We start from the raw sequence: 12,492 nt of genomic DNA on the forward strand, positions 1-12,492 counted from the left end.
CTTTCAATGGACATTGGGTTGGTTCCAGTTTTTGCTACTACAAACACTGCTACTATGAACATTCTTGTATATATTTCTTGGTACACTTGTGCAAGAGTTTCTCTGGGGCACTGGTTTTCAAATTGTTTGACCTGAAATCTGTAGGAAGAAATGCACTTTACATCATAATCCAGCAATTTCAGCTTGCTTGTTATAGTATAGAGAAATACAGTGGACTTTTTTTTTTTTTATATTGACTAAAATTGGGTCCTAAAACCTCCTAACCTCACTCATTAGTTCTAGTAACTTTTGTAGATGCCTTAAAATTGTCTGTATAGATGACCAAATCATTTGCTAATAAACACAGCTTTATGACATTCTTTCCAATTAGTAAGCTTTTAATTTCTTTTTCTTGCATCATAGCACTAGTTACAACCACAATAAAATGTAGAATAGAGAGCAGATATCCTTGCCATGTTCCCAGTATTAGGGAAGCACATTTAATATTTGACAGATCAGTATGTTTGCTATAGGTGCATCATGTATGCTTTTTATCAGATTAAAGATATTCATAATTTGCTGACACTTTTTTTTTGCGGTACACGGGCCTCTCACTGTTGTTGTGGCTTCTCCCGTTGCGGAGCACAGGCTCCGGACGTGCAGGCTCAGCAGCCATGGCTCACGGGCCCAGCCTCTCTGCGGCATGTGGGATCTTCCCGGACCGGGGCACGAACCCGTGTCCCCTGCATTGGCAGGCAGATTCTCAACCACTGCGCCACCAGGGAAGCCCTTGCTGACACTTTTTATCATCAGTGGATATCAGATTTTATCAAATGCCTTTTCTGCAACTATAGAGATGATCATATTTTTTCTCTCTTTTTATCTTAATGTGGTGGATTACATTGATTTTTTTTAATGGTCTTAGAGCTGTTGAGAGGTGTGTTGTTCAGTTTCCAAATATCTTGGGATTTTCTAAATGTCTTTCTGTTCATTGATTTTTAATTTAATTCCATTGTAGTCAAAGAACATGCTTTGTATGATTTGAATACTTTTCAGTTAACTGGGACTTTTTCTGTTGCCTGATCTGCATCATTTCTGGGTCTTTTTCTATTGATTGCTTTTTCTCCTGACTACAGGTGATTATTTTCCTTCTTCCTTGCATGTCTTATAATCATGAACTGAATGTCAGACATTGTAAATTTTATCATGTTGGGAGTTTGAGCCTTGTTCTGGGATGGAGTTGAATTATGAGGAAACTTTCATTCTCTCCAGGTTTGCATTTGATCTTTATTAATGGGATCAGCACAGCCTGTAGTCTGGGGCCAGTTTGGTTGCATTACCAGGGCAATACTCTTCTGAGTACTCAAGCCAGTGGCCACATACCATAAGGTTTCTTGGCTCTGGTTGTGGAGAATGTGAACTGTTCCCAGCTCTGTGTGAGGCTCGGGAATAGCTCCTCCTTTTCTTTCCCAGTGGTTCTTTTCCTTGCCCTCAGGAATTTTCTTCACAAGCATGGGCTGATCAGTAATCAGCTTAAGCTAGTAGGGAAACTTAGGCAGCCCTCACCTCTCTGATTCTCTGCTCTGTATGTTCTAGTCACCTTGACTTCCCTGAATTCTCAACTTTCTTCCCTCACCTTAGGGTGACTCCTGGGCTGTGTTTCGGCTTCTCCTCCCTGCACTTTTGCCTGGAGATGCAACTGTAGATTTCCCTCATCTGTTTCCCTTCTCTTAGGCATCACTCTCCTATGTTGTATGCTGTTCAGTGTCTGAAAACCACTGTCATATTTTTGTCCATTTTTTAGATGTTCAAGATGATAGTTCATCTGATCCCTGATCCCTGTGGTCCACTTTGGCCACAAGTCTAAGTGAATACATATTTTTAAGTTGAATAGAGAGAAAAATATTCCAAATTCATACTGAATTTCCAATGCAAATTGATTAGCCCAGAGTTATGTATCTTTTTGATTTCATACTTCTCTTTTCTGTTATGGTGAAGAACCTTCCAGAGACATTACCAATACTTACTCGTTTTTATGTTTCTTCTTATTTTATTCTTACAGCAACCCTGAGGTAGGCAAAATACCAGGTTACAAATGTCACTTTATTTCATTTTATTTTTTTGCGGTATGTGGGCCTCTCACTGTTGTGGCCTCTCCCGTTGCAGAGCACAGGCTCCCGATGCGCAGGCTCAGCGGCCATGGCTCACGGGCCCAGCCGCTCCGCGGCATGTGGGATCTTCCCGGACCGGGGCACGAACCCATGTCCCCTGCATCGGCAGGCGGACTCTCAACCACTGTGCCACCAGGGAAGCCCAAATGTCACTTTATTGATAAGGAAACTGAAGCCCCCAAAATTCAATGACTTTCCTAAGAGTCCGCACTGGTAGGTTTTTGGCCAAGCTGCGGAAAGTACCTTCAGTAGCCTGAGTGTAATTTGGTGTCACCTTGGTCTGGTACACACCGGGCTTGCATTTCTTCATTTACGAAACAAGGAGTTTTCCCAGATCTCTTCAGTGTCTGGCCTTCTCCTCAGTTCTCTGCTTTTCCGATTCGCCCTTTGCTCCCAGCCACATGTACACATTCTGTTTTCTCATGGTGCTTTCAGTAGGACGTGACTCTGGTGTACATAATACGGGAGAAGCTGTTGTAAGGCCCTACTGAACGCCCCCGGAGGCTAAGGGCGACCGACTGAGCTTGTTCTGGGGCAGGCCCTGTGGAGACAGACGTAAAAGCTGCTGCCTTTGTATTTGCATTTTCAGATTGGTGATATTAAATTAATGGGGTTTCCAGCCTGGTAGGGGATCATTCATTTTCTCAGTTTATCTGTGCTTTGTCTCAAATTTCATGTACATATGGAGAAAATCATCACTAACATTTTTGACTGTTATTTCAAAGTGCTTGTTCTAGAGTCTGCAATAATTGGTGGCTTTTATCTTTTCTTTTCTTTTTTTTTTTTTTTTTGGCCTCGTCACCACATGTGGGATCTTAGTTCCCCGACCAGGGATCTAACCTGAGCCTCCTGCAGTGGGAGCATGGATGCTTAACCACTGGGCCACCAGGGAAGTCCCGGCTTTTATTTTTAGATTCTCTATTCCTCAATTATGATTTCTGTCCATAAGATAGATGCCGCAAACTCAGCCCAATCTTAGATCCGACCTTTTTTATCTTAGATCTGTCTCATTTTTATTTAATAAGAATGCATACCAAGAAGAACCTGAAAATAATACCTTATTTGATTAGGAGAAGGTGTTCTGGACTTGTTAGTAAGTTAATTTTTTTTACTTCTTCATTAAAACCCTGCCGTAGTTGCCCTCTGATTTTTTTCTCTTTTACTTTTCCTTAACAAGAAAGAGATCAGTTGAAAAGAAGAGAAGCTAGTAGAAGGATAAGCATGGTAGCATTAGGATGTGTACTTTCAGTGTTATACCCAGATGGAGAGTGCTATAGTGAGTCCACGATTGAGGCATCCTTGGTATTCTGAGTAACACCCTGACGCCTCAGTTGAATCACTGCAGACATGCTTGGAAGGGGCAGCAAGAAAATGGTTAAAATACTGAACTATTCCCCGATTCTCATGCTGTTTCTAAGGGGAGCTTTGTACTTAGCTGCCTGCAGTGAAATGCGTTTGCTGTCCTTAAGGACATCTGCCCTTCCTTGTCCAGCTTTACCTTGTTAGGACTGTTGAGGCTAGCTTGTTCCGTTACCTGTACAGACCTTCCTGACCCCCAGTTTTCATTGAATGACTTCCACTGTCCTGTTGGTGAGGGCAGTTGTGTCCATCTTTGAGGATGTGCCTGCCACCATGCCCGAAGTGGGAAGCCAGACAGGGCAAGAAAGGGGGAAAGGGAAGGTGACTGCCATTTACCCTGTGTCTACCAGGGCTTGTCGTCTTCCTAGAGGCTCGGCTACATTCTCCTCTTTGGAAGAACATACTGGTGCCTCCATTTCTTACATAGACAAACTGTGGGGAAACACCTGGTGTTTGTAGAACAAATACTTTCTATTCTGCAATTTTGAGTTGCCTTGTGTTAGCTTTACATGTTTCATGTAAATTTAATTTCATATTAATTTAAATGAGATGGCTTGGAGGTAATCCTTTGGTACCCATGAGGAAATAAATAAACCATAGTTGAGTTTATATCTGTGAAATACCTCTCCCATTAAAGATGTATTTATCTGTTCTAGCCACAAATAGATGTAATCCTTAAAATAGAGATTTCTAAAGAATAACCAATGAACCGGTCCTTAAATCTCCTAACTGGTCATTAAATTCTAAAGGTCTAGAAAACGAAGTTAAGAATCCTGTAAGACTGGGCTTCCCTGGTGGCGCGGTGGTTGAGAGTCCGCCTGCCGATGCAGGGGACACGGGTTCGTGCCCTGGTCCGGGAGGATCCCACATGATCCCCAGCGGAGCGGCTGGGCCCGTGAGCCATGGCCGCTGAGCCTGCATGTTCAAAGCCTGTGCTCCGCAACGGGAAAGGCCACGACAACAGTGAGAGGCCCGCGTACCGCAAAAAAAAAAAAAAAAAAGAATCCTCCAAGAGCTGCCCCTGTGGAGTTACTGCTGGTGACAAGTAGAAGCTGTTGTCCTCATCTGACAGCCCCTGACCTGGATGACCAGTCTGGAGCCTAATTGGAATGATCAGCGTAAAACCACATTTTTTTTTTTTTTTTAACTCCTGGGGTCATACTTTCTGTTGAATCTGATTGTCTCATCCTTGTAGTAGACTCGAATTAAAGAGCCAAAGAAAAAAGTCCACTTGGCCTTCTAGGACATTATTGCATTGACCCCAGGGTGAAGATAAAGACATGATGTGCCTTTTTAGTCTTAATAGTTCTAATGGCTGAAAGTAGGCAGATCAAGATAATAATGAAAAAGAAGAAGTTTGATCATCTTTATAACATTCTGAATAGCAGACAACTCAAGTCAGGACCTCGTTCTGTGTTTGCTGTATCTTTCTTTCACAGACGCTACCAAACGCCTAATAGAAAACGTCATGTTTTAGTTATTCTTCAGGGGGTTGTAATTTGAGGATTCATGAAAAAGCCTAATTTATCAGAAAGATTACTAGCAACCCATCGACTTTTCATTGTCAAAATCAATCCTCGTAGTGGGGCCTATCAGACTATTCTTATTCTGTTGGTTTCTTGTTGCATAATGCTAAGACCTCAAATTTCTTCCCTTTTTTCCTCTCTCATGAAAGTCTGGTTTAAAAGAAAAGGCCAGGCCAAATCAAAGATTTGGTAAAATGCAAACTGCTTTACATTTGTAGACATACTGTCTTATCTAGTTGGCTCTGCAAAATTATACTTTTGCGATATAAACAGTAAGCTGCTCGGGGCAGAATTCCAGCAGCTTGTCTTTCCCAACCTTGTACATAGCAGCCAGCAAGGCGGTTCATACACAGCGACTCCCTTCTCTTGTTTAATTTCCTCAGACAAAACAAGACATTGCGGTGGTGCCTGCTGATTCCAAACGACACAACTTGTTTCTCTTGCCTCTTATCAAAACCTCGTGAATGAGAGGCTGTTGGAGCCATAGGGTCCCTTAGAGTCATCTGGTCCATGCCTTGTTTACAGATGGGAAACTGAGGCCCAGACGAACTCATCCAAGGTCATGCATGTGTAACTGATAGAACTGAGTCTGCTTTGTTTAACCCAAAGGGTTTCCTTTACTTCTCCTTTCTCTGTCTTCCTCTGTAACAGTTATTCACATTCCAGGGAGAAAACATGATCCACTGAGCATGTGAGTTGTATGCCTGTTTTTGAAATAGCACAAGACGAGCAGACAACATGATCACCAACCTGTATTGGGGTAGCCAGAAAGTTTGTTTGGTTTTAAGTAAAAATAAAAGACATTTTTCATTTTCACCAAGAACTTCATTGAACATTGTATTCACTAACAGAACGAACTTTTTGGCCAACCCAGTACGATAAAGAGTGTTTGGGGAAGTTGGGGGTCTCGTTTAATGAGATAATTCTAAGGCAGACAACATACTGAGACACTATCAGGTTCTTTTCTTTGCTGCCAGGCTCTTCCAGGGCATCCCTTTGGCATCGTGGACCAGCCTGGTAAAATGGGATGAATGGGTCTTTACAGGACGGCGTCAGTAACAGCTCTGCTGCTGGTAAAGCGGGACTCCTCGGGTCAAGGTGCTGACCCCTTCTGAGTCTCAGTTTCCTCATTAAATAATATGGTAATTGGCACCCACTCCATACAATTACTATATTCCATATGGAAGTGAAATCATAAACTACAACGGAAATGAAGTGGATTAAGCAGGGGGATGGGGAGGGCGTGGTTCTAAAGTGCATCGTTGGTGTAAATCGATGACATTGTAAGTGACTGGAAATCTTATTAGTACTTCTGCCCAAAGACATGCAACAGGGAGTACAAATGCCCTCTAACTGGTGACTTGTCACTCCAGCGGAAGGCATTGCTGAAGAATGTGTTTCCCATGTGAAGCTCTTTGAAGGCTTGGGTTGGAAAGGCAGATTCTCTTGTATAATTAGCAAAAGAGAGGCCAGAGAGGTGATCTGATAATCCCTTTCATGAGTGGTGGGAAACCACAGCTGCTGCTTCTGAGGGAAGCAGAAGTACCTTGAAGTTTGGGGAAGAAGTGGTGAATAACTGAATCGATTGGTGGGTTTTATAAAAGCCACTCTTGTGCCTTGAGCACCTTCTTTGGGCCTCATCCAGTGCCTTGGAATGTGAAAGGCACAAAGTCATGTGTAACCAGGTCCCCATTCATGAAGGGTTTACCTTCTGATCGGTGGCAGATGATAACACAAGATTGTCTGTGATCTAAAGCCCAAACTGTGTTAAAGGAAAAATTGCGGGACTTCGGAGAAAAAAGAGATCCTTGCAGGGTGATAGGGAGTCAGTAATCATTTGTCGAACTGCATTGTGCATGTGAGCTTTACGGTGTGAGGAAGAAAGAGATAAGCTGTTGTTCCAGGCAGAGGTAAACCGTGAGCTGAGCACAGAATTTAGGGGAGGTTATGAGTCCTGACCGGAGCAGAGGGTGGGATTTGGCAGATGATGGAGGCAAAGGTGGATAATTACAGCCAGGATAATTTCGGGAGCACTTTGATTGTCAGGCTCGGGAATCTAGGATTTAAGGAAACATAATAGTCTATGGTGTGTGTGTGTGCGTGTGTGTGTGCGTGTGTGTGTGTTTACAGCAGTCCTTGGTAGGTGTTTGTAGCTTGGAGCTACGGTGCCAGGTGCTGCCTTAGAGAGCTTCTGCTTACTTTCCTGGTGACTAAGTGTGAGGAAGAGGTGAAGCTTGGTGATTACACAACACATTGTGACACAGCAAGCTCTCTACTTCCTGATTCCATCTGCTGGCGGGGCCAGTTTGGGGGGAGGCCGTGAATGGGGGCTCCAGGGATTCAGGGATGTGAGATCTACATTTTCTATGGAGACCCAGCAGTATACCTAGTGGGCAAAACGTTTGAATCAAGTAGCAGTTAGACGAAGGAAGTGAACCTCAGTGGCTCAGTAGCTGTGGCCTCGTGGCCCACGAAGAAGTCTAGGAACCAGGAACTAACTCCTTCTGCATGCTGTGCAGTTTCTGCTAGCCCGCTTCATCAGCCTGGTCTTAGTCTGAATTCATATTACAGTCCACAAGCTCAATAGTAAACCAGTTCCAGTATCATCTGTCCAGACTTCTGTGCCAGGACTACAGAAGAGCACATATTTGGGTGATTCTCTTCAAAAAGAGAGGCCACTTGGAAAACATGGGGCTAGAGGTCTGCTCCTTCCGTTCTGGGATAGATTGACTGTGAGGAACCTGCAGTCAGCCTGCTGATCTCGGTGCATCGCAGGCTCAGGAAAGAGCAGTAGGTACCATGATTGGATTGGATCCCTTTCTTCCCTTCTTAATGAGCCTTGTGGGATCTGGCAGATGGTTTGATGGATTGAGTGACCAGCCTCATGTGCTCATAAGAGCTGCAGAGATGGGGAACATCGTGGGTTCCTTGGATGGTCAGGTCAGTGGTTAGAACCGAATCTCTAAGGTGGTTCTTTTTCCCTGAAAGGATGCAGCTCACTCATCATGAGAGAGGGCAAGAAATAAATCTACCTTAAAAAAAAAAAAAGCTTCATCGAAGTCTAATTTATATACCATAAAATCCACCCACTTTAAGCATATAGTTCATTGATTTTTAGTAAATGTGCAGTGTTCTGTGACCATCACCACAATCCAATCCAGTTTTAGGAGGTTTACGTCTCTCTGTAAAGCTTCCTGGTGTCTGTTGTGCTCTGTCGCTATTCCCACCCACAACCCACGAAACCATCAGCTGCCCTCTGTCACTGAAAGACTTGCCTCTTCTGGACGTTACAAGGAAATGGAAGCCTAACGTATGTTTTGTGCATGTGACTTTCATTTCGCATAATGTCTTTGAAGCATCCGTGTTGTAGCATGTGTTCCTATTTCATTCCTTTTTGTTGCTAACTGATATTCCATTGTGTGGACAGACCATATTTTACTTATCCACTCATTCTTCAGTGGATGAATTGTTTCCAGTTTTCAGCTGTTGTGAATAATGCTTCTCTATTGGTTTCTTGTGGCTGTCCTAACAAATTACCACAAACTTGGTGGCTTAAAACAAGAGGATTTTATTCTCTCGTAGTTCTGAAGGCCAGAGGTCTAAAATCAAGGTGTTGACCGGCTGTGCTCCTTCTAGAGGCTCTAGGGGAGATTCCGTCCTTTGTCTTTTCTAGCTTCTAGCGGTCGCGCCAGTCCTTGACTTGAGGTCATGTTACTTCCACCGCTGGCTCCGTCCTCATGTTGCCTTCTCTTCTGTGAGACTCTGAAAACTCCCTCTGTCTCTCTCTCATCTGGGTACGTGTGATTTTGTTTGGACCACACCCTGAATTTCCAGATTAACCTCCTCTCCATATCCTTAACTAACTCACACTTTTTGACACCTGAGGAAACATTCACAGATTCCAGAATCTGATGTGGATATCATTGGGGGGCTATTATTCTGCCTACCGCAACAGCTATGAATATTCACATGAAGTTTCTGTGTCAGCATGTTTCCATTTCTCTTTGTAGATAACCGGGCGCGGAATCGCTGGGTTGCTTGTACATTTATGTTTAACTTTTTAAGAAACTGCCAAACCGTTTTCCGAAGAGGTTTTGTCATTTTATGTTCCTACTAGCAATGCATGAGGGTTCCAGTTTCTCCACATTCCTGCCACGTCTGCCTTTTAAAAATTAATAGCCATTCTGGTGGGTGAGAAGTGGTATCTCGTTGCGGTTTTAATTGGCATTTCCCTGATGACTAATGGTTGTTGGACGTCTCTTCTGGTGCTTATTAGTCATCATATATGATTCTCGGTAAAATGTCTCTTCAGAGCTCTTACCTATCTTAAAATAACATTGCCTTCTTCTTTTGGAGTTACAAGAGTTAGTCAACTGTTTTGTATGATTGTGGTCCAGTCATTGCCAGTCCTAAGGACTGTGGTGATGGAGGTCACCTTGGGGGTACCCCATTTCCCCAGGGTACTTAGAGCTGGGGCGAGGCAGCCACCCAGTGTTAGTCTATTACTGGGGGGTGGGTGGGACTCATACGTGGTCCGTTGGCTGCCAGTTACTGTGTCAGGGAAGCCGGGAGACGGCTCGCCCTATGCCCTAGAGATCATAAGCTCAGTGGTGTTGTAGGCTGATAACTCTTATCACCATTTTAATTAAGGAGTTGTTTCTGTAATAATATATTTACTATATCTCTTCCCGTACTAAACTATTAAAAATCCCTGGTATAGGGACCACATCTCTGTGTTTCAACACTCTGTCTCCAGTCTCTAGCACAGTATGTGGTACATAGTAGGCAACCAACCAATATTTGTTGGTTGGAAGTATGACTGTAACATACCAGTAATGGGAGCCCAGGAGGATGCGCTCTGCTTTCCAGTGGGCGATTCACCTGAAATGATTAAGGAGAGGGTTATTTGTTAGAGGAGTGGTTCACTAACCACTGAATGGGCCCTGTGGTGACTCGTATTTTTTTTTTTTAATGTGTTTGGTGACTTGTATTTTAACTGCCACTGATGCCATGATTTGCCTCTTTTATTTCTCCTTTCCAGCGATCTATAACTACAGTGCCTCTCAAGATGTGGAGCTGTCCTTGCAGGTTGGAGACACGGTTCACATCCTGGAGATGTATGAGGGTAAGTCTCGATGGCCTTCTGCCAGACACGGAGCAAGGCCCAAACAGTAGAAGTTACTTATTCATAAGGCACTTAGAGCAAATATCAACGTGCTTTACATCTGAAGTGATGCTAGTGAAAATCCAAGAAGTGCTTAGGGTATACAGTTTTGGACTGTGGGTGATTTCAAAACAGCCAGCTGAGTGCATGAGCTCAGACATACCCAGACACCAGAATCAAAATATGTGACTCTGGGGAATTCCTTGGTGCTCCAGTGGTTAAGACTCCACGCTTTCACTGCAGGAGGCATGGGTTTGATCCCTGGTTGGGGAACTAAGATCCTGCATGCTGCGCCGTGTAGCCAAAAAAAAAACAAAACCAAAATATGTGACGCTGCATTTTGTGAGGTTTCAGTGCTGTTATACGTACGCCATCCTATTTAATTCTTATGGCAATCCTCTAAGGGTGGCAGGGCAAGGGTTTTTTTCTAATTAAGAAAAAATATGTATTATTGACTCTCAAAAATATAGAACTCTTAAAAATTACACAAGTTAACCCATGCTCACTTTTTTAACGTAGTTGAGAAAACTGATGTTCAGAGTAAATAAGGTGCCTCACGTCATACAACTAGTGACAGAAGCAAATGAGATGAAGCACTGTTGATTTCCAGTGACTTCTCATGAAGCAAGACCTTAATACATGAAAGATGCTATCTCTTCATAGGTACTGAAAATAAATAGGAAAAGCATATAATTCAACTCATATTCTAAAAGGCAAAAACATTTATTTCTTTGTAAAATTCTCTCAGATAAAATAGTTAAATAAACTGATAAAAATTCCCAAAAAAATGTGACTGGATGCAGAAGGGCCTGACGCAGCACTGGCTCCAGAGGAGACATGTGTGCCTCTGGTCTGGCGGGAGCTCGAAGGAAGCCCAGCTGCTGAAGTGGCTCTTTCTTCTCAGCACTAAATGTTCCCAGACTTGGGGAGAAATGAGGGAGAGACTTACTGGTGTTGCTGAGATTCCTTCAGAGAATTAGGTCAGGCGACTCTAGGTCCGGAAAGCCTACTAGTATATTTCCTGCAACTAGGTTGGGCTGGGGAGGGGGTCCCAGTTAACCTGTAAGTGGGCTGTTGGGCAGTTACCCAGGGCTCCCGGGTCATCTGAAGAGCACAGGTCATGTCTGCAACCCCCTCCCCCGCCCAGCCGCAGGCTTCTCGCTCCAACTCAAGCTCTCTAAATCCTAATGGGACTCATCCACGTATCCACATTTCTAATCCAAATGCCCAGAGCACAACAAACATGTCTCTAGGCCCCTAACATTGAGGATCAAAGCAAAGAACATTGAGGGTCCATTGATTCTCTCTGAAGATTGGGGCGGGAATGAGGTGGGGAGCTAGGCAGATTTTTCTCATAGGGTAAGGCTTGTTAGGACAAGAACTCTGGATTTGCAGGGTCTGCCCCCCACCATGTAAATGGTTCTGATGATGGCATGGCAAGGGTGGTCGTCTAGTGCGGCTTCCAAGGGCCAGGCAGACAGACACAGGATGGGGAAGAGGAGATGGGAGGTCCGAAGGAAAGGAAGTAGGGCTCGGCCATAGGAAAGCTAGGCCGTCTGCCACATTGCACAGAAGCCTCTGCTTTTACTCTTCCTCCCTTTAGTTTTAGGCAGAGGGCTGGTGGTTTGCATTATCCTTCTCCCCGTCACACACTTCAGAATGTCTTCGTGCAGCTTCCAGGGGCAGGGGAAGGGAGGGAGGGCTGTGTGGACGCTTCCCACTCTATTCTTTTTCTTCCTCTTTTTTTTTAAAAAAATAAATTTATTTATTTTATTTTTGGCTGTGTTGGTCTTCGTTGCTGTGTGCAGGCTTTCTCTAGTTGCTTTCTGTAGTTCTCTAGTGCAGGCTACTCTTTGTTGCGGTGCGCGGGCTTCTCATTGCGGTGGCTTCTCTTGTTGCGGAGCACAGGCTCTAGGTGTGTGGGCTTCAGTAGTTGTGGCACGTGGGCTCAGTAGTTGTGGCTCACGGGCTCAGTAGTTGTGGCTCACGGGCTCTAGAGCGCAGGCTCAGTAGTTGTGGAGCACGGGCTTAGTTGCTCCGCGGCATGTGGGATCTTCCCTGACCAGGGCTCGAACCCGTGTCCCCTGCATTGGCAGGCGATTCTTAACCACTGCACCACCAAGGAAACCCCTCTCTTCCATTTTTATTCTCACCATCTTAGGTCCAGCCAAACATTGATTCCATGGCATCACCAAGACACTAGGGATAATCTACTTATCTTCTTCTTTTTTTTTTTTTTTTTTTTTTTGCGGTACGTGGGCCTCTCACTGTTGGGGCCTCTCCCGTTGCGGAG

General features: G+C 44.2%; 1 protein-coding gene across 1 annotated transcript in view; it reads left to right on the forward strand.

Moving 5' to 3' along the window:
• The window catches only part of DOCK5 (dedicator of cytokinesis 5), a 216,239-nt gene that overhangs the window by 50,656 nt on the left and 153,091 nt on the right, over positions 1–12,492 (forward strand). Inside the window, exon 2 of the mRNA XM_060102585.1 lies at positions 10,077–10,160. Within this exon, the coding sequence (XP_059958568.1) occupies positions 10,077–10,160 (84 nt within the window). The remainder of the gene's footprint in view (positions 1–10,076; positions 10,161–12,492) is intronic.

The sequence above is a fragment of the Mesoplodon densirostris genome, chromosome 6, assembly GCF_025265405.1.
Source record: "Mesoplodon densirostris isolate mMesDen1 chromosome 6, mMesDen1 primary haplotype, whole genome shotgun sequence".
Classification (NCBI taxonomy): Eukaryota; Metazoa; Chordata; class Mammalia; order Artiodactyla; family Ziphiidae; genus Mesoplodon; species Mesoplodon densirostris.